The following is a 27,526-nucleotide window of genomic DNA, read 5'->3' on the forward strand; positions in this document are numbered from 1 at the left end:
GCAAATTCTACACAGGAACCTCATGCCCACATAGAACCGTAAATGTTGACTCAGCCCCACCTGTCATGCCTGGACCACTTCCTTTATTCACGCTCAGTGTCTCCACCACACTTCCCACTGATGTGAACTGTATCCCACTAAACAGTTACCCAAAGTCTGCATCACTACCAGCTGACTGTAGCCCTAAACACCATGGCGATCTCCAGCGTTTGAGAAGATTTATCTTGACAAGAGCTCACGAAAGACAGCAATGCTCAACAGCAAGATAAATGACAGCCTTCATGGTACCATTCAGTGCTGAAGCCACTCAACCTCCAGGCTTGGGTTAGCAAAAAGAACTTTGTCATCCCAGCACTTTGGGAGGCCAAGGCAGGCAGGTCACCTGAGGTCAGGAGTTCGAAACCAGCCTGGTTAACATGGGGAAACCCTGTCTCTACTAAAAATACAAAAAATCAGCCAGGCGTGGTGGCGTACACCTCTAGTCCCAGCTACTCAGGAGGCTGGGACAGAAGACTCACTTGCAGTGGAGGTTGCAGTGAGCCGAGATCACACCACTGCGCTCCAGCCTAGGAAACAGTGAGTCAAAACTGTCATCTTAGCTTTCAACCCAAAGCATTAGCCATATGCCCTTGTTTTGTGCCTGGGACCATGATAACTTCCCATATATCAATTTTTATTTTTTTTTTTGAGACGGAGTTTTGCTCTTGTTGCCCAGGCTGGAGTGCAATGGTGTGATCTTGGCTCACTGCAACTTCCACCTCCCAGGTTCAAGCGATTCTCCTGCCTCAGCCTCTCGAGTACCTCGGATTACCGGCATGCACCACCACATCCAGCTAATTTTGTATTGTTAGTAGAGACGGATTTATCCATGTTGAGGCTGGTCTCGAACTCCCGACCTCAGGTGATCCACCCGCCTCGGCCTGCCAAAGTGCTGGAATCACAGGCGTGAGCCACCGCGCCCAGCCTGACAACTTGTCATTCTTAAGGAAAATTGTAGAGTGGCTTCTATGCATTTTATATGAATGACCAAATACAGGGTGTGGAAAAGCTGTGTTTGCCATGGCAATGGGAAGGAGAGAACCGGGGAGACGAGAGACAGAGACATACACAGAGACTCCCAGAGACAGCCACACAGACTCACACAGAAGCAGACAGACAGGCTGGGAGACACACAGACTCACACAGAAGCAGACAGCCAGAGAGACACATACAGAGACAGAGATACAGAAAGACCCAGAGACAGACACACAGAGACACACAAAGAGACAGAGACACACACACAGAAACAGTGATAGAGACACAGAGACAGAGAAAGACAGACAAAGAGATACAGAGAAACAAAGAGAGAGACACACACACACAGAAAGTAGGAGCCGGCCCGTAGGAGCCAGGCAGAGCCAGTGTGAGGCAAGGCCATCTTCTGAATTAAAGGCAACAGTGCCTGGAAGCTTGTTTCGTGGGTAACAGGATGGATTAGAACAGGGTTGGCTGCCCGTGGCCCTCAAGCTGTTTCTGGGAAGCCTCCGCAGGTGTGAGCCAGGCCCTTGGCACAGATCATCTGCACTGCTTCCGTGTACAAAGGCACAGCTGAGAGCTGATGAGAGACCACGGGGCCCACAGTGCCAAGCATATTAACTATCTGGCCCGTTTGTCAACGCGTGGGTTAGGATATGCTCAAATAAGTCACAAAGACACACTGATCACATAGATGCGCCAGGCACTTAGTAAACTAGACCAAGGCGTGCCTGAGTTAGAGAAGAAAAGAAATAGAAGAATCAACAGAATCATCCCTGAACTTCTCAGCAATACTTCTTCCTAGACTAAGCACAGAGTAGCATGTTTATGGCAGGTTTACCCTTGAGCATGTCAATAAACGCAGCTGCAATGAGAGTGCTCACTTTATTATCCCTGTGAGAAGGTGCGTAGTGTGATGTGAAGGGGGTGTGTGACTTGTGCAGAATCTCCCACAAACAGCAAGAAAACCAGTGTCAAATTTGACATCTTGACACAGACTCTAGTGTTAACACGTGACCCTCTGACCTTCATCCACAAAATATCTTAGAGACCAGATTCCCGCTTCCTGTGTAATTCGTAGAGCGATCCCAGGCTGCTCAGCAAAAAAAGTCACAGCACGGAGGTGCCGTTGCCCCGGAAGCATTGCAATCAATTGTCAGCTTAGGATTCTTTTCTTTCACTTCCTCCAACAGCTTCTTGATTTCCAAATTAGTTTCATAGGTCTTCAACCTGCAGGGATCAGAGAACACAAATGTTCCCAGGGCGCCTATAGTTTCATTGTCCCAAGAAATTCACTCTCAACTACCCAGGATGCCTGAACACCTGTTTTCAAACACTCAAAGCAGGAAACATTTTTGGGATTTTTGGGGGGACAGGGTCTGGCTCTGCTCTGTGGCCCAGGCTGGGGTGCAGTGGTGCCATCTTGGCTCTCTGCAACCTCCAGGTCCCAGGTTCAAGCGACTCTCATGCCTTAGCCTCCTAACAGGGATTACAGGTGTGCACCATCACGCTTGGCTAAGTTTTTATTTACAGGCTAAGTTTTGTAAATGCCGCCTAAGAGGTGGCATTTCAACATGTTAGCCAGGCTGGTCTCGAACTTCTGGCCTCGAGTGATCCGTCCACCTCGGCCTCCCAAAGCCATGGGATTACAGATGTGAGCCACAGCACCCAGCCAGAAACATTTTCTAAAAAGAAATTTAGACCCACACAATGGGGATCCTTATAAATCTAAGAAAAAAGATTATGGCCAGGCACGGTCTCTCACACCTGTAGTCCCAGCACTTTGGGAGGCCAAGGCCGGCAGATTGCTTGAGCTCAGCAGTTCAAGACCAGCCTGGGCAACACAGCAAAACCCTGTCTCTACCAAAAATACAAAAAGTTAGGCAGGAATGGTGATGCATGCCTATAGTCCCAGCTACTCGGGAGGCTGAGGCAGGAGGATCACTTGAGCCCAGGAGGCGGAGGTTGCAACAAGATGGAGATTGCCCTACTGCACTCCAGCCTGGGTAACACAGTAAAATATGTCCTTAAAAAATAAATTTGAAAACTAGATAATCAGGCCGGGGCATGGTGGCTCATGCCTATAATGCCAGCACTTTGGGAGACTGAGGCGGGCCAGCACTTTGGGAGACTGAGGTCTCTACTAAAAATACAAAAATTAGCTGGTCGTGGCAGCAGACACCTGAAATACCAGCTACTCAGGAGGCTGAGACAGGAGAATCGCTTTGAACCTGGGAGGTGGACATTGCAGTGAGCCAATGTCGTGCCACTGTACTGCAACCTGGGTGACAGAGCAAGACTCTGTGTCCTTGGCCAGGCACAGTGGCTCATGCCTGTAATCCTAGCACTTTGGGAGGCTGAGGCAGGCAGATCATGAGGTCAGGAGTTTGAGACCAGCCTGACCAACATGGAGAAACACTATCTCTACTAAAAATACAAAAAAATTGGCCGGGCGCGGTGGCTCAAGCCTGTAATCCCAGCACTTTGGGAGGCCGAGACAGGCGGATCACGAGGTCAGGAGATCGAGACCATCCTGGCTAACACGGTGAAACCCCGTCTCTACTAAAAAAAAAAAAATACAAAAAACTAGCCGGGCGCAGTGGCGGGCGCCTGTAGTCCCAACTACTCGGGAGGCTGAGGCAGGAGAATGGCGTGAACCCGGGAGGCGGAGTTTGCAGTGAGCTGAGATCCAGCCACTGCACTCCAGCCTAGGCGGCAGAGCGAGACTCCGTCTCAAAAAAAAAATTAGCCGGGCATGGTGGCCCATGCTCGCAATCCCAGCTACTCAGGAGGCTGAGGCAGAAGAATCGCTTGAACCTGGGAGGCTGAGGTTGCAGTGAGCAGAGATCACACCATTGCCCTCTAGCCTGGGCAATAAGAGTGAAACTCCGTCTCAAAAAAGTAAAATAAAATAAATACAAAAATTAGCCAGGCATGCTGGCACGTGCCTGTAATCCCAGCTACTCAGGAGGCTGAGGCAGGAGAATTGCTTGAACCCGGGAGGCAGAGGTTGCAGTGAGCAGGAGAATTGCTTGAGGCAGTGTGAGAGAATTGCAGTGAGGCAGGATTGCAGTGAGGCAGGAGAATTGCTTGAACCCGGGAGGCAGAGGTTGCAGTGAGATTGCACCACTGCACTCCAGCCTGGGCAACAGAGCGAGACTGTCTCAAACAAACAAGAAAAAGACTTTGTCTCCAAATAGATAAATAAAAACTAGTGGCAAATCAAACCTTCAGTAGAACTAAGAGAATGCCAGAGTGAACCCCAGGGTTAATCATAGCAAACGTGGCTCTAACATGACAGCAGCATGCAACGCTGTGCTTGTGAACATGAGGGGTAGTCATTGTAGAGGCACTGGCTTGCTATGTTGCCCAGGCTGGTCTCAAACTCCTAGCCTCAAACGATCCTCCCACCTTGGCCTCCCAGAGGAGGAACTGAGGAATGAGAACAGAAATACATCCAAAACATATGACATAAGAGACCACAGGGTTAGAGATTTGTCACCAATAGTCCTTGGTGGCATTACAGACCATGGTCCCACTAGCAAGAGAAACATGACACTGTATAGCTCAACTTTCATGATATACCCCTAAAACCTTAACTCATTTATGCCAGAGGTTACAATTATTTGAACTGCAGACGTGTGAAAAATCGTACCTTGGCAATGACCTTGAGCAGGATATAAATAACTCCCACATGCTTAGCGTTCCAATAATGGAACACTAGACATCGTTAAGCAGTTTACATGCGTATCTACAACTAAACTCTTGAACAAGACAAGTGGGCTGTGCACAGTGGCTCACGTCTCTAATCCTAGTACTTTGTGAGGCCAACAAAGGAGGATCCCTCGAAGCCAGGAGTTTGAGAACAGCCTTGGCAACATAGCTACATAGTACAGCAGAGCAAAACATTGTCTCAAGAAAAGGAAAGGACAGAAAAGGGAAAAGGGAAAGGGGAAAGGGAAAAAGAAAAAGGCAAGAAGAAACTGAGGTAGATTATGTTAAAATAAGTCATTGATGCGGTGGCTCAAGCCTGTAATCCCAGCACTGTGGGAGGCCGAGACGGGTGGATCGCGAGGTCAGGAGACGGAGACCATCCTGGCTAACCCGGTGAAACCCCGTCTCTACTAAAAAATACAAAAAACTAGCCGGGCGTGGTGGCGGGCGCCTGTAGTCCCAGCTACTCGGGACGCTGAGGCGGGAGAATGGCGTGAACCCAGGAGGCAGAGCTTGCAGTGAGCTGAGATCCAGCCACTGCACTCCAGCCTGGGCGACAGAACGGGACTCCATCTCAAAAAAAATAAAATAAAAATAAGTCATTTAAAAGATATACATGGCTCACAATTATGGGAACATCTGTGGTACGATCCTCTGAAAAGCTAAGACCCAGGACAGCTCTGGGAACTACCTATTTTTGGATGTAGCGATGAGGGGGGTGTGTGTGCATGTGTGCGTGTGTACGCTCATGCACACACGTACACACAAGCTTCCAGTCTGTACTCCAGGATGATTTAAACTGTCAGTATGCCAAGTACTAAGTGTTTGGGGGAATGTTGGACAATATTCAATTCACAGAGCATTTTAGAGAAGTATCTAATTTTTAAATTATCTCCTAAGCTAGGAGTGTGCTATAGAAAGATGCCTTAAGTTGATTCCTACAAAGAGTGCACCCACTTCCAAAAAACCACTCTTCTCTGCATGGGAAATTCACCATGTGAAACAGCCATCCCAGGGCTGGGTGTGTTGGCTCACACCTGTAATCCCAGCACTTTGAGGGGCTGAGGCAGGTGGATCACCTGAGGTTGGGAGTTTGAGACCAACCTGACCAACATAGTGAAACCCTGGTCTCTACTAAAAACTACAAAAATTGGCCAGGTGTAGTGGCTCATGCCTGTAACTCCAGCACTTTGGAAGGCCAAGGCAGGCAGATCACCTGAGGTCAGGAGCTCAAGACCAGTGAAACCCTGTCTCTACTAAAAGTACAAAAATTAGCCGGGCGTGGTGGCAAGCGACTGTAATCCCAGCTACTCAGGAGGCTGAGGCAGGAAAATCGCTTGAACCCACGGAGCGGAGCTTGCAGTGAGCCGAGATCGCACCACTGCACTCCAGCCTGGGCTACAAGAGCGAAACTCCGTCTCAAAAAAAAAAAAAAAAGAAAAAAATACAAAAATTAGCTGGACATGCTGGCGTGCCTGTAGGCCCAGCTACTCAGGAGGCTGAGGCAGGAGAATTGCTTGAACTTGGGAGGCGGGGGTTGCGGTGAGCCAAGATCGCGCCACTGCACTCCGGCCTGGGTGACAGAGCAAGACTCCATGTCAAAAAAAAAAAAAAAAAAAAAAAGCCATACCTGAGTGTCTTCAAGGATCCAGTTCTTTGTCTTAGAACCCTAAAGAGCTGAATTATGCCACTCTTCCACAAATGATTCTGGCCCAGGTCCAGAGTTTCAAGCTTCTGATTGCTGATGAGAGCAGATCCAAGATGCTGACAATAGAAAGGCATGAGGGAGCAGCTCCAGAGGCTGTTGAGGAAGAACATGGAAACCCGTGCATTCACTGAGCAGGTAGTGGCCAGATGCCATGGCTCATGTCTGTAATCCCAGCACTTCAAGAGGCCAAGGCAGGTGGATCACTTGAGGCCAGGAGCTCGAAACCAGCCTTGCCAACATGGTCAAACTCCATCTCTATTAAAAATGCAAAGATGAGGCAGGGTGTGAAGGCAGGCACCTGTAATCCCAGCACCTTGGGAGGCTAAGGAAGGTGGATCACCTGAGTTCAGGAGTTTGAGACCAGCCAGGCCAACATGGTGAAACCCCATCTCTACAAAAAATTAGCCACGCATGGTGGTGAGTGCCTTTAATGCCAGCTACTTGGGAAGGTGAGGCACAAGAATCACTGGAGCCTGGGAGGCAGAGATTGCAGTGAGCGAAGATCGTGCCACTGCACTCCAGGCTGGGCAACAGAGTGAAACTCCATCTCATAAATAAATCCATACAATGAAAATACAAAAATTAGCCAGGTATGGTGTAGCCACCTGTCATTCCAACTAGTCAAGACGCTGAGGCAGGAGAATTGCTTGAACCCAGGAGGCAGAGGTTGTAGTGAGCCAACATATCACCACTACACTGCAGCTTGGGTGGAAGAGTGAGACTCGGTCTCAAAAAAAAAAAAAAAAAAAAAAAAAAAAAAAAGCAACATATGTGCTGGGGATCCAGTACTGAGGAAATGCAGAGAGGAGTGAGATGAAGAAATATTTTAGTGACAGCAGACATCTGGATGTGTTCTATTGAAGACAATGGATGACGGTATTAAAATAAACAGGATAGAGGTAAGTCAACCAGAGAGGCACTGGCTAGATTTATGCCAGTCATTTAAGTTCTCTCTGGGAAAGTGATATGAGGGAAAAAACTGAAGGATGTTAGATCGTGAACCAGCTTGCTAATTGGGGGAAGGAATCTTGTAAATAAAATACTGAGCTAGTGAGAAAGTAGAATGATTTTGGCTCATAACTGGTAAGACGAGACCATAAGGCCCTGTAGGCCACTGTAAAAGCCTTAGATTTTTTTTTTTAAGACAGTTTCGCTCTTATTGCCCAGGCTGGAGTGCAATGACATGATCTCGGCTCACTGCAACTTCCGCCTCCCAGGTTCAAGTGATTCTCCTGCCCCAGCCTCCGGAGAATCTAGGATTACAGGCACAAGCCACCAGGTGATCCACTCCTTTATTTGCACTGAGCTTTTGAGTCTTTGGAAATAGTAAGGTGTCACGGTCTGGCCTGCAGCTTGAAATGTTCCTCAGGGTGATGGGTTAAGAAACTTCAGGAGGACAGGAACAGTGGCTCATGCCTGTAATCCCAGTACTTTGGGAAGCTGAGGCAGGTGGATCACTTGAGGTCAGGAGTTGCAGACCAGCCCCGCCAACATGGTGAAACCTGGTCTCTACTAAAAATACAAAAATTAGCTGGGCATGGTGGTGCACCCCTGTAATCCTAGCTACTTAGCTGAGGCAGGAGAATCGCTTGAACCTTGGAGGCTGAGGTTGCAGTGAGCCAAGATGGCACCACTGCACTCCAGTCTGGGTGACAGAGCGAGACTCCGTCTCAAAAAAGAAAAAAAGTACCCTGTGTTCTCGTGTTTTTTTTCTTGTCTCTACAGCGAAGCTAAGTAGTAATGACACGATGCAGATTATCTTCTCATTAGGATTGCAGATTCTAGTTGGAAAATAGGTTGCATCCAAGGATGCAACTGACAAGCTTCGGAGAGAGAAGTGATAAACAGCTCACTGTTCCATTTGTGGAGGCTTTGCATTTCCTGGGGTGGTATCCCATCTCCAGTTCCCTGGGTTTATGAGCGGGGGCAGGCTCACGGCTTCCTGATTACTGGATCCCAGCAGAAGCAGCAATGTTCCTGAAGTCCAGGTCACTGGGGGCCATTCTCACCTATATTTCACCTCTCCAGGCCCTCTACATGACTTTGGAAGTGCCCACCCACCTATATTCAGTTTCTGGAGGGGTTTGCTCTTAAAACTGGATCCAAAGTGATACAGTCTGAGATATTGAAAACATAGAAATTGACCGGGTGCAGTGGCTTACACCTGTAATTCCAGCACTTTGGGAGGCCGAGACAGGCGGATCATGAGGTCAGGAGATCAACACCATCCTGGCTAACACAGTGAAACCCCATCTCTACTAAAAATACAAAAAATTAGCTGGGCGTGGTGGCGGGCATCTGTAGTCCAAGCTACCCAGGAGGCTGAGGCAGGAGAATCACTTGAACCTGGGAGGTGGAGGTTGCAGTGAGCCAAGATCATGCCATTGCACTCCAGCCTGGGCGACAGAGTGAGACTCCATGTCAAATAAATAAATAAAACAGAAATTAAGGATTTCCAGATTTTGAAAAACTTTAAAAACGAGGCCAGGCGTGATGGCTCATGCCTGTAATCCTAGCACGTTGGGAGGCCGAAGTGGGAGGATTCTTGAGTCTCCGAGTTCAAAACCAGCCTGGAAAAGATGACAAGACCTCATCTCTACAGAAAAAAGTTAGCTGGCCATGGTAATACATGCCTGTAGTCCCAGCTACTCAGGAGGCTGAGGTGGGAGGACCGATCAAGCCTGGAAGACTGAAGCCGCAGTGAGCCGTGATCACACCACTGCACTCCAGCCTGGGGGACGGAGCAAGACCCTGTCTCAAAAAAAAAGAAAGAAAAAAGAAAAAGGAAATCGCCTACCGTAGGTGTTTTAGGTTACAGTTTGGATTCTCTAACGCCTGACAGAGAATCCACAATCCACGAGCTATCTGGTTGAGACTCAAGTCCAGGTTTGTGAGGCTGCAGGCTTCTTGCAGTGCCTCTGAGAGATATCTACAGCCACGCTTGGTTATGCTGCATTGCTGCAACCTGCAGGATAATCAAAGGAAGAGAAGCCCGTTATCCGTCTGGCTAATGCCCTGTGATGTAGTTATTTCCAGCACTGTATACCTTCCACCTTGAGCTATCTACTTCCAGGTGGGCTTGTACATAAAAGCATGCAAATGGCCCAGTGCAGTGGCTTATGCCTATAATCCCAGCAGTGGGAGGCCGAGACGGGTAGATCACTTGAGGTCAGGAGTTCAAGACCAGCCTGGCCAACATGGTGAAATCCATCTCTACTTAAAAAAAAAAAAAAAAAAAAAATTGGTCCAGACACAGTGGCTCAAGCCTGTAATCCCAGCGCTTTGGGAGGCTGAGGCAGGCAGATCACCTGAGGTCGGGAGTTCAAGACCAGCCTGACCGACATGGAGAAATTCCGTATCTACTAAAAATACAAAATTAGCTGGGTGTGGTGGCCCATGCCTGTAATCCCAGCTACTCGGGGGTCTGAGGCAAGAGAATTGCTTGAACTTGGGAGATGAAGGTTGCGGTAAGCAGAGATCGCGCCATTGCACTCCAGCCTGGGCAACAAGAGTGAAACTCTGTCTCAAAAAAAAAAAAAAAAATATATATATATATATATATACACACACACACACACAGACACACATATACATATACACAAAAATTAGCCGGGTGTGGTGGTGCACGCCTGTAATCCTAGCTACTCAGGAGGCTGAGGTAGGAGAATTACTTGAACCCAGGAACCAGAGGTTGCAGTGAGCCAAGATTGCACCACTGCATTCCAGCCTGGGTGACAGTGAGACTCCATGCAAAAAAAAAAAAAAATCTCAGAAATGAACACTAGCTAGAATTTCCGAACAGAAATAGGTCTTCGACCCTATGCAATCTCTTGAATATTGTTCTAACCACGATCTTAATGTGAACAGGTAACTCAGGTTGAGCTTCTTCCCATGTAACAAGATTCAGCCAACAACAGTTCATGGGTCAATTCCAACCTGCTACCTAGGTTTTTATAAATAAGGTTTTTTGGCTGAGTTTTTTTTATTTTTTTCTTGAGACGGAGTCTCGCTCTGTTGCCCAGGCTGGAGTGCGGTGGTGCGATCTCAGCTCACTGCAGCCTCTGCCTCCGGATTCAAGCGATTCTCCTACCTCAGCCTTCTGAAGTAGCTGGTACTACAGACACGCACAACCAAGCCTGGTTAATTTTTTTATTTTTTAGTAGAGATGGGTTTTCACCATGTTGGCCGGGTTGGTCTCGAACCCTAGGTGATTTGCCCGCCATTCACCACCTGTTCCCCAATAACCTATGGAAATAAAAATTTTACAAAAGGTGTCACTGGCCCTACCATATAACTCAATCTACCTCCAATAGCAGGCAGTGCTATGTCATATGAATTTGAAAGAACACACACAAAGCATCAGATCCAAGAACCAATTGCCCATCTCAAATCTTCCTTCATAGCAGGAAGAGGTTCTGCAGACATGCAAATATTAGCATGCTTCTACCTGTATCTGCCTGTTTTTGTTGTTGTTTTTGAGACGGAGTCTCGCTCTGTCACCCAGGCTGGAGTGCAGTGGTGAGATCTTGGCTCGCTGCAACCTCCGCCTTCTGGGTTTATGCCATTCTCCTGTCTCAGCCTCCCAAGTAGCTGGGACTACAGGCACCCACCACCATGCCCGGCTAATTTTTGGTAATTTTAGTGGATACGGGGTTTCACCATGTTAGCCAGGATGGTCTTGATCTCCTGACCTCGTGATCCACCCGCCTCGGCCTCCCAAAGTGCTGGGATTACAGGCGTGAGCCACCGTGCCTGGCCTCTGCCTATTCTTTAATTCTTGTCAAGTTCGTAAAGTTACATTTGAAATGAATTAACTAGTACTTTCTTCTCTCTTCTGCTTGAATTCACTTGCATGCACACGTGCGCACGCACACGTACACACATACACATACACACACACACACACACACACACAGAGCCAGCAGAGACTTACACCAAGGCCTGCAGTTTACACTCAGGGTAACTCAAGCCCTCACACAGAAACTTCACCCCTGTATCCCCAATGGGGTTCTTGGCCAAGCACAGGTGTGTCAGCTGCTGGCTGACAACCAAGACAGCAGCAAGGTCCTTGCAACTGGCTTCTGTAAGACGACAGTTTTCCAACCTGCAAAAGTATGAAACAAATGGTAAAAGGATGAGAACATTTCCACAACTCCAACCTGCTTGGCGATGTCCACATGCTAGGGTCCTCAGCTTCAGCCCTCCCTGTTCATCCCCTGCCCCCTGTCCTGTGCAAGTCATCACGGCCACGAAAGACCAGAAATGCGAGAAGGCCAAGATGTAGCGGTCCACCTGGAGCCCTCACAGGACACAGGTGTTCTTTTGTTTGTTTTTGAGATGGAGTCTCTCGCTCTGTCACCCAGGCTGGAGTGCAATGGCACGATCTCAACTCACTGCAACTTCCACCTCCCAGTTTCAGGCAATTCTCCTGGCTCAGCCTCCTGAGTAGCTGGGATTACAGATGTGCACCATCACGTCTGGCTGGTTTTTTTTGTTGTTTTGTTTTGTTTTGAGACGGAGTCTCACTCTGTCGCCCAGGCTGGAGTACATTGGCGCTATCTCGGCTCACTGCCAAGCTCTGCCTCCTGGGTTCACACCATTCTCCTGCCTTAGTCTCCCGAGTAGCTGGGACTACAGGCGCCCGCCACCACACCCGGCTAATTTTTTGTATTTTTTAGTAGAGATGGGGTTTCACCATGTTAGCCAGGATGGTCTCGATCTCTTGACCTCGTGATCCGCCCGCCTTCGTCTCCCAAAGTGCTGGGATTACAGGCGTGAGCCACCACACCCACCCTGTTTTTTTTGTATTTTTAATAGAGACGGGGTTTCGCCATGTTGGCCAGGTTGGTCTCGAACTCCTGAACTCAGATGATCCGCCCACCTCAGCCCCCCAAAGTGCTGAGATTACAGGCAGAGCCACCATGCCCAGCCTGAAGCAGGTGTTTATGTCAGCGAGAGGTGCCACGTGGGTGGCCCAGCAAGTCAGGTGTTACCCTTTCTCTTCTATGGCCCCAGAGCTAAACTGGAGCTGCCCGTGGGAAGAGGAGACTTACGACAACATCTGTAGGAAGTGTTTTGGGTGTGTCATGGTCTTGTACAGCAACTTGGCACCCTCGTCCAGGAGCACACTGGCTGAGAGGTGCAGGTGCCTCAGGGACTGGTTGGCTTTGAGGACATAGAAGAAATCAACCCACTGCTCCGAGGTGGCACAGTGACCTCCCAACCTGTGAAAAGCGTGGGAAAAGTCATTCTTCTAGGAGGACAGAGTATAACCTATCAGCTTTTTTTTTTTTTTTTTTTTTTTTTTTGAGACAGTTTCACTCTGTCACCCAGGCTGAAGTGCAGTGGCGTCATCTCACCTCACTGCAGCCTCCACCTCCCGGGTTCAAGCGATTCTCCTGCCTCAGCCTCCCAAGCAGCTGGGATTACAGGCACACGCCAATTTTTGTATTTTTAGTAGAGATGGGATTTCACCATGTTGACCATGCTGGTCTTGAACTCCCGACCTCAGGTAATCCACCCACCTCGGCCTCTCAAAGTGCTGGGATTACAGGTGTGAGCCACCACGCCTGGCTCAGATTAGCTTCTGCTTGACTTCCCAAAACGTTATGTCTTTGGTTTATCTCATTCTACTCATGTCTCCAACCCCGGCCTGAATTATTGGAGAGATCTAATCTTTCCTCTGCTCTTTCAAGTATCCCCATGGCCATTAGAGTAACATCCAGCCACATCTCCAAGAGATTGTAATACAATTCTGTGCAATGTTTCACCAAAATGGCCTGTGTGGATGATTTTGTAGGGAGGAAAAAAATTTTTTTTGAGACAGGATCTCGCTGTTGCCCAAGCTGGAGTGCAGTGGCATGATCACAGCTCACCACAACCTCTGTCTCCTGGGCTCAAATGATCCTCCCAACCTCAGCCTCCAGTGTAGCTGGGACTAGAAGGGGCAAATTGATGCTTAATTCTCAAAATAAAAATTTTATCCTGGCCAGGTGCAGTGGCTCATGCCTGCAATCCTAGCACTTTGGGAGGCCGAGGCAGGTGGATCACTTGAGGTCAGAAGTTCAAGACCAGCCTGGCCAACGTGGTGAAACCCCGTCTCTACTAAAAATACAAACATTTGTTGGGCATGGTGGTGCATGCCTGTAATCCCAGCTACTCGGGAGGCTGAGGCAGGAGAATCGCTTGAACCCAGGAGGCATAGGTTGCTGTGAGCCGAGATCGCAACACTGCACTCCAGCCTTGGCAACAAGAGTAAAACTCTCTCCCCCCTCAAAAAAAAAAAAAAAAAAAAAAAAGATTCTCATAGGAGTGCAGAGAAGGTTGCATGCTCCATATGAGTACCTAACTCCTGATGATCTGAGATTGATGATCCATTCACCTCAGACTCCCAAAGTGCTGGGATCATAGCACTGCATAGGGATCAGGCACCAACAATTAGCTTCAGTGCCCGATGATCTGAAATTGAACAGTTTCATCCCAAAACTACCACGAACCTCTGTCTAGGGAATAATTCTCTTGCACAAAATCGGCCCCCATTGCAGAAAAGGCTGGGGGCCGCTGCTCTCCATCCCAACATGTAGGCAAGCTGCAGTCAGGAATAGCACGTCCCTAAAGCCAGAACACAGCACAGAATTCGGGGGGTTTCTTTGCATCGAGAGCTGGTTATGCAACGCAGAAGCCAAGCTGGCAGGGGAAAGAGGAGAGGCTGACTTCCCACACAGGCCTGTTTGAGGAATACATTCCCCGTCTGGGACGGCATCCAAAGTGGTTACCCTTTTTCCTAGATCCCCCGGCAACGCGGTGCAGCGGACTCTGGGTACTGGGGAGAGCGGAGACCATGAGACCCACCTCAGGTACTGCAGGTTGCATTTGTGATTTCTGAGCAGATCACACAGCAGCAGCAGCATCGTACGTTCCCACTCGATGTGCCCTTCCAGGGTCAGGTGCGTGAGGGTCCTCTTCCCAATGAAAGCAAGACAGAAGTCCCGGTAAGCAGTGTCAGGGCTGACGTTTTTAATCCTAGGGAAAAGCAGAAGAGATTCCACTTTGAGCGAGCAATCCTCACATTGTGTAGAGACATGTATAAAAGAAAAGCTGTTCCACATTTAGAAACTATTAGAAGTTCTTGGCCAGGCACGGCGGCTCGTGTCTGTAATCCCAGCACTTTGGGAGGCCGAGGCAGGAGGATCACCCGAGGTCAGGAGTTCGAGACCAGCCTGGGCAACATGTTGAAACCCCATCTCTACAAAAAATACAAAAATGAAGGCCAGGCGCAGTAGCTCACGTCTATAATCCCAGCACTTTGGGAGTCCGAGGCAAGAGAATCACTTGAGGTCAGGAGTTTGAGACCAGCCTGGGCAACATGGTGAAACCTCAACTCTACAAAAATACAAAAAGGCCGGGCACAGTGGCTCACGTCTGTAATCCCAGCACTTTGGGAGGCCGAGGCGGGCGGATCACGAGGTCAGGAGATCGAGACCATCCTGGCTAACACAGTGAAACCCCGTCTCTACTAAAAATACAAAAAATTAGCTGGGCGTGGTGACGGGCGCCTGCAGTCCCAGCTACTCGGGAGGCTGAGGCAGGAGAATGGCATGAATCTGGGAGGCGGAGGTTCCAGCGAGCCGAGATTGCGCCACTGCACTCCAGCCTGGGCGACAAAGCGAGACTCCATCTCAACAACAACAACAAAAATACAAAAATTAGCGGGGGCCGAGACAGGCAGGTCACCTGAGGTCAGGAGTTCGAGGCCAGCCTGACCAACATGGTGAAGCCCCGTCTCTACTAAAAATACAAAAAATTAGCCGGGTATTATGGTGGGTACTTGTAGTCCCAGCTACTCGGGAGACTGAAGCAGGAGAATGGCGGGAACCCAGGAGGTGGAGGTTGCAGTGAGCCGAGATCACGCCACTACACTCCAGCCTGGGCGACACAGCACGACTCCGTCTAAAGAAAAAAACACTCAAGAAGCAGAGGATCAGGATAAACAACTAATGGATACTAGGCTCAATACCTGGGTAATCCCAGCACTTTGGGAGGCCGAGACGGGCAGGATCACGACGTGTACCTATGTGAGATCGAGACCATGCACTGGCTAACACGGTGACAACCCCGTCTGCTATGGTAACAAAATACAAAAACAGATAGCTGGGCCAGGCATGGTGGTTCATGCCTGTAATCCCAGCACTTTTGAAGGCCAAGGCGGGTGCATCACCTTAGGTCAGAAGTTTGAGACCAGCCTGGCCAACATGGAGAAATTCCACCTCTACTAAAAACACAAGATTGCACCACTGCACTCCAGCCTGGGTGACAGAGTGAAATTCTGTCTCAAAAAAAAAAGAAAGAAAAGAAAAGAAAAAAACATAGCTGGAAAATCCCCAAATCCATGGAGATGAAACAACACATTTCTAAATTAAAAAAAAAAAAAGTGCAAGAAGCTGAGTCATGGTTCAGGGTCTCCTTTGCAAGAGGAGTTTCTGCTTACTCCACTTTCTGCAGATGACAGGTGCTACGGGTTATGTGGTCACAAAGAATCCGCACAGAAGAGTCGCTCAGGAAGCTTTGTTTCACTTCTAGAAACTTCAGATTGCTGTTTGAGCTGAAGAGAGAGCAGAAATCCGTCCAGAGGCGAAGAGAGCGAAGATCCTGCTGAGCCCAGCTGGGAAGGGTTACGTAGCTGCACCTGCGGGAGGACACACATTCGTCTCCTATGCCTAGTACCTGCGTCGGGGGACGGGTGTCTGCAAACCACATTTCAATGGCAAAAACCACAATTACTTTTGCACCAACCTAAAACAGTGTCTATAGTAAGCAATATTGAATCACATACTTTGCTAGGAGTATAGATCTTAAGTTTTACAAAAAAAATAAAATAGCCAGGTGTGGTGGCTCACACCCTCCTTGGCCTCCCAGCACTTTGGGAGGCCGAGGCGGGTAGATCACGAGGTCAGGAGATTGAGACCATCCTGGCTAACACAGTGAAACCCCGTCTCTACTAAAAATACAAGAAAATTAGCCGGGCGTGGTGACGGGCGCCTGTAGTCCCAGCTACTCGCGAGAGAGCTTGCAGTGAGCAGAGATTGCGCCACTGCACTCCAGCCTGGGTGACAGAGCAAGACTCTGTCTCAAAAAAAAAAAAAAATTACCTCCCTGCCATTGTTATATATGAAACGGCTCAAGTGTTTGGGGATATTCAGCACCATTCCCACCTGAAAACTAAACACTTAAAAGTCTGTCTTTTAAGCCTCAATTCCTGGCCGGGCTGAGTGAGTGAAGACAGGTGAGGGGGAAGGAGGTGGTGCAGCAGACCAAACAGTGCAGACAGGCCGGGTGTAGTGGCTCAGGTCTGTAATTCCAGCACTTTGGGAAGCCGAGGCGGGCAGATCATCTGAGGTCAGGGTTTCAAGACCAGCCTGGCCAATGTGATGAAACCCCGTCTCTACTAAAACTACAAAAATTAGCTGGGCATGGTGGCAGGCGGCTGTAGTCCAAGCTACCGGAGAGGCTGAGGCAGGAGAATCGCCTGAACCTAGGAGGTTGCAGTGAGCCATTGCACTCCAGCCTGGGTAACAAGAGCAAAACTCTGTCCACAAAAAAAAAAAAAAAAAAAAAAAGCCCCAATTCCTAATTGCCAAATTGCATCTCCGTATTGAACTGTGAAGCTGGAAGAAAGTCCAGCCAGAGGGAAATTGTGACCGTCAGCCACAGGGCACAGGAGACGCTGGCCTCTTCCTAGTGGAGCGTGGGATGGGAAAACAGTTCTTACCTCTCAAATTCAATGTCTGGTTCGAAATCCACGTAATTCTCCAGGAACACCCCCTTTGCTACCTGCAGTGAGACTTTCTCCAAGTCTCGACACTGCTTCAGGCTGAAGGAACAGTGCATCATTTCAGAAGTATTTGTCAAGTTAATAGAAATTTTCTTGAGCGGGGCCACCACCACCTTTGCCAGCTCCTCCTCCTGAGACTCGTACAGGCAGCACAAGACCTCCTTCAGGTCTGTCATGGATAAGGGCTTATTGGCATGAAGATTGGCTTTGCATCGCAGCAATTCCTGTTTGATCTCCGGTGACATCCGGCAGCCAAAAGTGGCCTCCAACTCCTTGACTCTCTTCTCATTAGCCAGGCCGAATAAGAAGTGCCCTACTTGGATCAGGTCGGGGTTCTTGAGTCTTTCTTCTTCGGAAAGCAGCTTCTGCACGTCCCCAATGTCCCAGGCATGGCCGTCCCTGTCCTCCTCCTCCTTCTCCAGGGCGTAGAACAGCGCAGTGAGAAACTGCTGGAAGCTGAGGTGGATGAAGGAGTAGCAGCCTTTGGAGACTCTGTCCTGGCGGAGGATGTCTCTGTCCAGGAACAGGCGGAGGTCGGACTCCTGCACCCCAGCGCTTTCCAGGTCCTCTCCGTGGAGCACGGACATCTGCGCCCACAAACCCTGCGCGGCCAGGAGGCTCAGCGCCCGCAGCGCGCCCCAGAGCTGTGCGCCCTGCGGGAACTGGCTGCAGAGGAAGCGCAGGAACAGCCCCGTGCTGGTGAGGCAGGTGGGGGCCGGGTCCTCCCCCTTCTCCATCTGCAGCTTCAGAGTCGTGCACACGATCCAGCACACCGCGGGCGCCGAGCCCAGCTGGAACAGGGCCGCGTTGCTCCTCATCAACTCAAAGGCACGCATGGCTTGGTCCTCGTCTCCAAAGTGTCTCAGGAAATAGGCCCTCCTGTCCGACTCCAGGAACCCCTCCACCCTTATGTAGGTGGGCTGCTGCACCAGGAGCTGGAGGTCCCTCAGGGCCCTGGGCCGCGTGGTGACCAGCAGGGTTGCCTTGGGTAACATCTTCCTCTTCAGCAAACTCCCCAGGAGGACCGGCACCGGCTTCTGCTGCGTCCAGTCCCCGCAGATGTCCTGGATCAGCGCCCCAGGTGGGACTTTCAGCTCATCGAGGCCGTCGACCACGAACAGGATTCTCTGTGCTTGGGCTAGGATGCTTGGAATGTCATCCTGCAATTCAGGCCAGTCTTTGGAGATCAGCTCTGCAAAACTGCACGGGCCCATGCGGCTGAGCTCCTTGCAGCTGAGGTAGAAAGCGTATCTGACCATCGGGCTGAGGTTGCAGTCTGTCCAGTCCAGCATACACTTTTTGGCCAGTGTGGTTTTCCCCACGCCCGCGGGGCCGTGCAGCACCACGGTGTAAGGTGTTAGCTTCCCGGGTGTTCTGGGATTCAAGAATGGAATGAACCGCTGGTGTCTCAGAATGACGTCGTCATGGAAACTGTCAATGTCTCCTTGCCAAAAGGTGTTCTTCCAGACCAAAGATTGTTTCTGCATTGAATTTCTCCGTCCCTCCTTTTCACCTGCAGTGACAGCCCATAGGACAGTTGAGGTTGATGATTACGCTCTTCTAAAAATAACTTTGCCAAGTACCAGAAATGAGGGCCGGGTACGGTGGCTCACGCCTGTAATCCCAGCACTTCAGGAGGCCGAGGTGGGTGGATCACTTGAGGTCAGGAGTTCAAAACCAACCTGGCCAAGATAGTGAAACCCCGTCTCTACTAAAAATACAAAACATTAGCTGGGGGTAGTGGCGGGCGCCTGTAATCCCAGCTACTCAAGAGGCTGAGGCAGAGAATTGCTTGAACCCGGGAGGTGGGGGTTGCAATGAGCAGAGATGGAACCACTGCACTCCAGCCTGGGGGACAGAGCAAGATTCTGTCTCAAAAAAAAAAAAAAAAAAAAAAATACCAGAAATGAAGAAAACCAGGAAGAAATGATGCACCTTGCACGCTCTCAAACACCACACTCATGACCACACGACCGTATTTACCCACCTGGCTTTGCTAACTCTGAGTCTTCTTCTTCATCTCCCAGCTGAGGGTTATCTATTTCTTGCACCTGTCCGGCCTCTGTAAAATACTTAGATGTAAGCCTGACACAGCAATTTGCACTGCGTAAATCAGACATTATTATATATAAAGTGTCAGCCGGGCGCGGCAGCTCACGCCTGTAATCCCAGCACTTCGGGAGGCCAAGGTGGGTGGATCACTTGAGGTCAGGAGTTCAAAACCAACCTGGCCAAGATAGTGAAACCCCGTTTTCTACTAAAAATACAAAACATTAGCTGGGGGTAGTGGCGGGCGCCTGTAATCCCAGCTACTCAAGAGGCTGAGGCAGAGAATTGCTTGAACCCGGGAGGTGGGGGCTGCAATGAGCAGAGATGGAACCACTGCACTCCAGCCTGGGGGACAGAGCAAGATTCTGTACTCAGAAATGAAGAAAACCAGGAAGAAGTGATGAACCTTGCACGCTCTCAAACACTCACACTCATGACCACATGACCGTATTTACCCACCTGGCTTTGCTAACTCTGAGTCTTCTTCTGCATCTCCCAGCTGAGGGTTATCTATTTCTTGCACCTGTCCGGCCTCTGTAAAATACTTAGATGTAAGCCTGACACAGCAATTTGCACTGCATAAATCAGACGTTATTATACATAAAGTGTCAGCCGGGCGCGGCGGCTCACGCCTGTAATCCCAACACTTTGGAAGGCTGAGGTGGGCAGATCACAAGGTCAGGAGCTCAAGACCAGCCTGGCCAACATGGCAAAACCCCATCTCTACTAAAAATACCAAAAAAAAAAAAAAGAGAAGAAGACCAAGTGATGAGGCAAAGGGCCAGAAACCCCACCCCCCGGGGGCCAGATAGAAGAATCACTTGAACCTGGAGGCGGAGGTTGCAGTGAGCCAAGATCTCACCACTGCACTCCAGCCTGGGCAACAGAGTGAGACCCTGTCTCAAAAAAAAAGTGTCAAATATATACATATATATTTACAGATGGGGTCTCGATATGTTCCCCAGACTGGATTCAAACTCCTGGGTTCAAGCAATCCTCCCACCTCAAGACTCCTGAGTAGCTGGGACTACAGGAACACATCACTGCCTTTGGCTCAAATATTCTTTTTTTTTTTTTTTTTTTGGGTCCTATTGGCCCCACCCTTGTAACCTCATTTCATCTTTACTCCTGAAGCCCTATCTCCAAATACATAGTCACATGGCAGGTGGGGAGGCGGTTAGAGCTTCAGTATAAGTTTTCTGGACACAATTCAGTACCTGGTTTAGAGATTGTCTGGTTTTTTTTTTTCTCTCTAGAATAACTAGCATGTTATTTCCTGACAAATAGAAACTCGAATCTTTCCCGCATTTAAAAATAGAACAACTTGCTTCTTCAAAAACACAGAATTACCATATGACCTAGCAATTTTGCCCCCACAGAACAGAGTCAATAGGTATCCTTCCAGACCAAAGATCGTTTCTCCATAATGTTTCCGGAGGAGGCAGAGGGTGCAGTAAGATTGTGTCACTGCACTCCAGCCTGGCGACAAAGCAAAACTCCATCTCAAAAAAACATAAAATAATAAAATTATTCCAAAACAAAGTGTTTAAAAGCATGCTGCCAGACATGGTGGCTCACACCTGTAATCTCAGCCTCTTGGGAGACTGAGGCAAGAGAATTTCTTGAGCCCAGGAGTTCGAAACCAGCCTCATCAACATAGCAAGACCCTATCTCTACAAAAGAGAAGAAAAAATGAGCTTGGAAGGCTGAGATGGGATGATAGCATGAGCCCAGGAGTTGGAGGCTGCAGTGAACCATGATCGCACCACTGCACTCCAGCCTGGGCAACAGATTGAAATCCTGTCTCGAAGGAAAAAAAAAAATGCTGAGCCAAGCACAGGACAGGTACCTGTATCTCCAGCTACTCAACAGGCTGAGGCAGGAGGATTGCTTAAGGCAAGGCATTTGAGGCTGTACTGTACTGTGATTATGGCTGTGAAGAGCCTGGGCAATGTAGCAAGACCACATCTCTTAAAATATGCTAAAAATGCAAAACAGGTAATAAGAAAGTTAAGATCATGAGTATATATACAAATCTATCTAATTTTTTTGAGATAGAGTCTCACTCCGTTGCCCAGGCTGGAGTGCAATGGCACTATCTCGGCTCACAGCAACCTCCGCCTCCCGGGTTCAAGGGATTCTCCTGCCTCTGCCTCCTGAATCGCAGGGATTACACACACCCACCACCCCCGGCTAATTTTTGTATTTTTAGTAGAGACGGGGTTTTACCATGTTGGTCAGGCAGGTCTCAAACTCCTGACCTCAGGTGATCCCCTCCCCCCCGGCTCAGCTTCCCAAATCGCTAGGGTTACAGGCATGAGCCACCGCACCCGGCCAGGGCTCCTTCTTTGTTACAAATGACCAGGACACCGCAGGTTCTACTTACCCAGCATCTCAGCCTTTGCCATCTTACACAATTCTGTGAGGTTCATCTCTTCCAAGACAGTCACAGTTGCACTCCTTATCCAATTTTCTGAGGACGTGTGGATTAGAATTTCTGCCAGCTTCTTGCCGTCAGCCTCTTCCACCTCAGACCACCGGGTCTGCTGCAGCACGTCTTCCAGGGGAAGAGCCCTTAAGAGGGATTTGAAACTCTTTAATTCATCCTCGTTCAGCTGCTCCAGAAGGGTCTGCAGCGTCCACTCGAGCTGTGGGGATGTCATAATGCTCCACGTATGAGACCTTAGGTTAAGGCTGAAGAACTGGGAGAAAAAAGAAACAACAGTTCATAGCCGGGCACAGTGGCTCACGTCTGTCATCCCAGCACTTTGGGAGGCCGAGACGGGCGGATCACGAGGTCAGGAGACCATCCTGGCTAACACGGTGAAACCCCATCTCTACTAAAAATACACACAAAAAAATTAGCCGGGCGTGGTGGTGGGCGCCTGTAGTCCCAGCTACTCAGGAGACTGAGGCAGGAGAATGGCGTGAAACCCGGGAGGCAGAGCTTGCAGTGAGCTGAGATCGCGCCACTGCACTCCAGCCTGGGCGACAGAGCAAGGCTCAGTCTCAAAAAAACAAAAAAGAAAGAAAAAACAATTCATGAGTTACCATCATTAAATGAAACAACAGCTGCCTGTGTGGCGAGAATGAGACTGTTCTGTTCCCGCTGCACCAGGAGTGCTAAAATATCACGTAGACTGAATTAAGAGACGGAAAATCTGGCCCAGCACAGTGGCTCATGCCTGCAATCTCAGCACTCTGGGAGGCCGAGGGGGGCAGATCGCCTGAGGCCAGGAGTTCAAGACCAGCCTGGCCTACGTGGTAAAAAGAACGAACCAAAAAAAAAAAATACAAAGAAAGAAGAGTCAGTGGCATGCTAGGGCCAGCCTGTGCTGGCTAATGGGGGCTCCCTACATGTACCTATACCAAGTCTGTGGGTCGTGATTTCACACTGATAGTACAAAGGGGAGTGTTTATGCCACGGAAATCAGCAACATGGCAGGGCACAGTGGCTCACGCCTGTAATCCCAGCACTTTGGGAGGCCAAGGCGGGTGGATCACCTGAAGTCGGGAGCACCAGACCAGCCTGACCAACATGGTGAAACCCCATCTCTACTGAAAATACAAAAATTAGCCAGGCATAGAGGCCGGTGCCTGTAATTCCAGCTACTCAGGAGGCTGAGACAGGAGAACCACTTGAACCTGGGAGGTGGAGGCTCGAGCCTGGGCAACAAGAACAAAACTCTGTCTCAAACAAACAAAACAAGAAATCAGCAAACACTACAAACCAAGACTTCCTCGCCACCAACCCCCGGGGCCACTTGTTTAACATTTCAGCCCTCCACTGAATGAGACACATTGAAAACAAATAGCAAGAGGTCAGATGTAAATATAACTGTACTGGCCGGGTTTGGTGGCTCAGGCCTGGAATCCCAGCACTTGGGAGGCCAAGGCAGGTGGATCACCTGATGTCAGCCATTTGAGACCAGCCTGGCCCACGTGGAGAAACGCCCGTCTCTACTAAAAATATAGAAGCCAGCCAGGCGTAGTGGCAGGAACCTGTAATCCCAGGTACTTGGGAGGCTGAGGCAAGAGAATCGCTTGAACCCAGGAGGCAGAGGTTGCAGTGAGCCGAGATGGCGCCATTGGACTCCAGCCTGGGCAACAAGAGTGAAACTCCGTTTAAATAAATGAATCAATTAAATAAATAAATAAGGCCAGGTGCAGTGGCTCACGCCTGTAATCCCAGCAAGTTGGGAGGCGGAGGCAGCAGGATCACCTGATGTCAGACGTTTGAGACCAGCCTGGCCCACGTGGAGAAACCCCGTCTCTACTAAAAATATAGAAGCCAGCCAGGTGTAGTGGCAGGAACCTGTAATCCCAGGTACTTGGGAGGCTGAGGCAGGAGAATCACTTGAACCCAGGAGGCGGAGGTTGCAGTGAGCCAAGATGGCGTCATTGTACTCCAGCCTGGGCAACAAGAGCGAAACTCTGTCTCAAAAACAAAACAAAACAAAACAAAAAATCGTAGCCAGGCCTGGTGGTGGTACATGCCTGTAGTCCCAGATACTTGGGAGGCTGACCCAGGAGAATCGTCTGAGCCTGCGATTTGGAGGTTGCAGAGAGCCACTGCACTCCTTGCCTGGGTGACACAGTGAGGCCCTGTCTCAAAACTAAGTAACTAATGGCTGGGCGCGGTGGCTCACACCTGTAATCCCAACACTTCGGGAGGCTGAGGCAGCAGGATCCCTTGAATCTGGGGAGTTGGAGACCAGCCTGAGCAGCAAGGCCAAAACCTATCTCTACTCTAGCTACTTGGGGAGCTGAGGCAGGAGAATTTCTTGAGCCCAGAAAAAGCTGAGGCTGCAGTGAGTCAAGATCGCACTACTGCATTCTAGCCTGGGTGACAAAGTGAGATTCTGCCTCCAAAAAAAAAAAAAAAAAAAAAAGGGAGGCAGCCTGGAAAATAAATAACAGAAAATGATTTGCCAAGCCCAGGTGGTGATAGAGGTGGACAGCTTTACCCTTGGAGGGAACAGCAGCTTTTTCCCCAGCTGTGAGGTATAATTACATCTATACAATTTTAGGACACAGTGGGAACAGCATGTGAGCCCAGGAGTTCCCAACCAGCCTGGGCCACGCAACAATGCAAGGAGACCTTGTCTCTATTTTTGAAGTATTTTTAAAGTCATATATACAATGTTTACTTGTGTACAGCATGGAGCGATGTTATATATACAGTGACATGATTACCACAATCAAGCTAATTAACATACCCACTACCTCATATAGTTGCCTTTCCTTTTTGCAGAGAGAACATTTGATCTACTTAGAAAAATTCAGGGCTTTTTTTTTTTCCCCCAGAAAGTCTTGCTCTGTTGCCCAGGCTGGAGTGCAATGGTGCAAGGCTCACTGCAATCTCCGCCTCCTGGGTTCAAATGATTCTCCTGCCTCAGCCTCCCAAGTAGCTGGGATCACAGGCATGTGCCACCACACCCTGCTAATTTTTTTTTGTATTTTTAGTACAGATGGGGTTTCACCATGTTGGCTAGGCTGGTCTTGAACTCCCGACCTCAGGTGATCCACCCACCTCGGCCTCCCAAAGTGCAGGGTATGAACCACTGGGCCCGGCCAAGTACTTTTTTTTTTTTTTTAAGATGGAGTCTCACTCTGTTGCCCAGGCTGGAGCACAGTGACATGATCTTGACTCACAGCAACCTCCAACTCCCAGGTTCAAGCAATTCTCATACCTCAGCCTCCCGAGACGCTGGGACTACAGGTGCGCATCACCACACCTGGCTAATTTTTGTATTTTTAGTACAGACGGGTTTCTCCATGTTGGCCAGGTTGGTCTTGAACTCCTGACCTCAGGTGATCTACCCGCCGCGGCCTCCCAAAGTGCTAGGATTACAGGTGTGAGCCAGGGCATCCAGAATTTTTTTTTTTTTTTTTTTTTTTGAGACAATTTCACTCTCATTGCCCAGGCTGGAGTGCAACGGCGTGATCTCAGCTCACTGCAACCTCTGCCTCCTGGGTTCAAGTGATTCTTCTCACCTCAGCCTTCAACTCAACTGAGATACAAGCATGCATGGCTGATTTGTGCAGTAGGGCAGGACTCTGTTGATCGGAAGTGAGAATCTCAACCCGACCTCAGGTGATCTGAAAGAAAAGTCTTCAGGATTACAGGGTGGTATACGCCGGCTACTTTTTTTTTTTTAAAAAGCAAGGGTCACAGGCGAGGCAGTGACCGGCTTGTCCAGCACTGGGGCCTTGGTGGAGGCGGATCACAGGTCAGGAGATCAGAAGACCATCATTAACCAGGGTGAAACCCTGTCTCTACTAAAAATACAAAAACTAGCCAGGCCGGTGGTGAGAGCCTGTAGTCCCAGCTACTCGGGAGGCTGAGGAGCAGGAGAATGGCGTGGGAGGCGGAGCTTGCAGTGAGAGCTGAGATCCGGCCACTCAAGCCTGGGCTGACAGGCAGACTCGTCTCAAAAAAAAAAAAAAAAACAGGGTCACCTCTCATCAGGCTGGAGTGCAGTGGCACAATCACACCTCATTGCAGCCCCCACCTCCCGACTCAGGTGATCCTCCCACCTCACCCCACAAGTAGCCTGGACACAGCATGAGGTCTGGGCTTCTTTGTTTTTGAAGACGGAGTCTCCCTCTGTGTCCCAGACTGGAGTGCAGTGGCGCGATCTCAGCTCACTGCAACCTCCCCCCTTCCAGGTTTAAGCCATTCTCCTGCCTCAACCTTCCAACTAATTGGGATTACAGGCATGCACCACTACACCTGGCTAACTTTTGTGTTTTTAGTAGAGACGGGGTTTCACCATTTTGGGCAGGCTGGTCTCGAACTCCTGGCCTCAAATGATTCGCCCACCTCGGCCTCCCAAAGTGTTGGGATAACAGGCATGAGCCACTGTGACTGGCCTTGTCTTTTTTGGAGAGACAGTTTTACCATGTTGCCCAGACTAGTCTCAAACTCCTGAGCTCCTCTAAACTATATTTGAATAGAAGTCCTTAAGACATTAGGCCAGGCGCGGTGGCTCACGCCTGGAATCCCAGCACTTTGGGAGGCCGAGGCAGACGGATCACCTAAAGTCAGGAGTTCAAGACCAGCCTGGCCAACATGGTGAAACCCTGTGTCTACTAAAAATACAAAAATTAGCTGGGCGTGGTGGCGGGTGCCTGTAATCCCAGGTACTCAGGAGACTGAGGCAAGAAAATCCCAGGAGGCAGAGGTTGCAGTGAGCAGAGATCATGCCACTGCACACCAGCCTGGGCAAGAGTGAGACTCTGTCTAAAAAAAAAAAAAAAAGAAAAGAAATAAAAAGATCCTTCCAGCATCCTCACACCAACCATTAAGGCTTGGGAAGGGCTATGGTGGAAACTCAACCAATAATGTCTTCTCCCTTAAACGAGGAGAAAAATCAATGCAAGAACTAGCACTCACCTCCCTTAGGTCAGGTCTTGGTTCCAGGCTGTAATTTCTGCAAAGGAACTGGATATAAAACTCAACCACTAATTACTTCTCCCTTGAAGAGACAAATAAATTGATTCAAGAACCAGCACTCACCTCCCTTAGGTCTGGACTTGCTTCCAGCCTGTATTTTCTGCAAAGGAACTGGATAAAAAGGGGAGGTCTCTGATTGGCCCTCAGTACACAGGGTGGAGACCTTTCCTGCCCAGGGTGGAGCCACCCCACTGAGATTAACATTGGGCGATTCCCAACCGCTGACCTCAGACTCACCTTGACATCACCTGGGCCCCATCCTCAGGGATTCAGCTGTAATTGGGCTGCAGTGGGCTTTGGGGAAGCACTGCTTGTTGAATCTCCCCAGGTGAGGTTAATGTGCAATTCCCTTCCTAGACCACCGGGGTCAGGTGTGATAGGTGACAGAACAGGAAATACACATTTTGGATTTTGCAGGGTACCTGGCTCCCAGCTCTAAAAATGCTTGCAGAGAAAAAAAATTAAACAAAAATAAATAAATTAAAATTTTTAAAAGAAGAGGATAAAAACTTTTGTGACTTCCTAAGTTACAAATAAAACAAGTCTACTTTGTGGCCAACTGTGGTGGCTCCTGCCTATAAATCCCAGCAGGCCGAGAGGCCTAGGCCAGCAGATCTCTAGGGACCAGGAGTTTGAGACCAGCCTAGGCAACATAGCAAGATGCATTCTCTACAAAAATATTTAATAATTAGCCATGCATAGGCTGGGCGTGGTAGCTCATGCCTGTATTCCCAGCACTTTGGGAGGCCAA

At 49.3% G+C, this 27,526-nt stretch overlaps 1 protein-coding gene across 5 annotated transcripts; it reads right to left on the bottom strand.

Moving 5' to 3' along the window:
- Positions 1–1,880: 1,880 nt before the first annotated feature.
- Positions 1,881–27,483, bottom strand: NLRP7 (NLR family pyrin domain containing 7). Of its 5 annotated transcripts, none has more exons than XM_031659275.1 (12): positions 26,839–27,483; positions 21,703–22,018; positions 19,776–19,850; positions 19,255–19,329; positions 17,205–18,780; positions 15,924–16,121; positions 14,288–14,458; positions 12,490–12,660; positions 11,370–11,540; positions 9,234–9,401; positions 6,359–6,529; positions 1,886–2,244 (listed from the first exon to the last, which is right to left on the bottom strand). In XM_031659275.1, exons 1-12 carry the CDS (start codon positions 26,977–26,979, stop codon positions 2,112–2,114), a joined length of 3,366 nt encoding a protein of 1,121 aa, XP_031515135.1. In that variant the 5' UTR covers positions 26,980–27,483; the 3' UTR covers positions 1,886–2,111. The 5 variants fall into 5 exon arrangements, with proteins under 5 accessions (XP_031515136.1, XP_031515135.1, XP_031515139.1 ...); XM_031659279.1 differs by having other exon boundaries at positions 26,716–26,955; XM_031659276.1 differs by lacking the exon at positions 19,255–19,329 and having other exon boundaries at positions 1,881–2,244.
- Positions 27,484–27,526: the final 43 nt, after the last annotated feature.

Source organism: Papio anubis, chromosome 20, assembly GCF_008728515.1.
Source record: "Papio anubis isolate 15944 chromosome 20, Panubis1.0, whole genome shotgun sequence".
NCBI lineage: Eukaryota > Metazoa > Chordata > Mammalia > Primates > Cercopithecidae > Papio > Papio anubis.

Excerpts from the sequence above, each read along its gene's own strand:
- NLRP7 (XM_031659275.1), bottom strand. The coding sequence starts at position 26,979 with ATGTTAATCTCAGTGGGGTGGCTCCACCCTGGGCAGGAAAGGTCTCCA. Across the intron at positions 9,402-11,369 it reads TGTAAACTGCAGGCCTTGGT|GTTGCAGCAATGCAGCATAA; the intron begins GTAAGTCTCTGC and ends ATTATCCTGCAG. Across the intron at positions 2,245-6,358 it reads GGATCCTTGAAGACACTCAG|GTTGAAGACCTATGAAACTA; the intron begins GTATGGCTTTTT and ends TGATCCCTGCAG.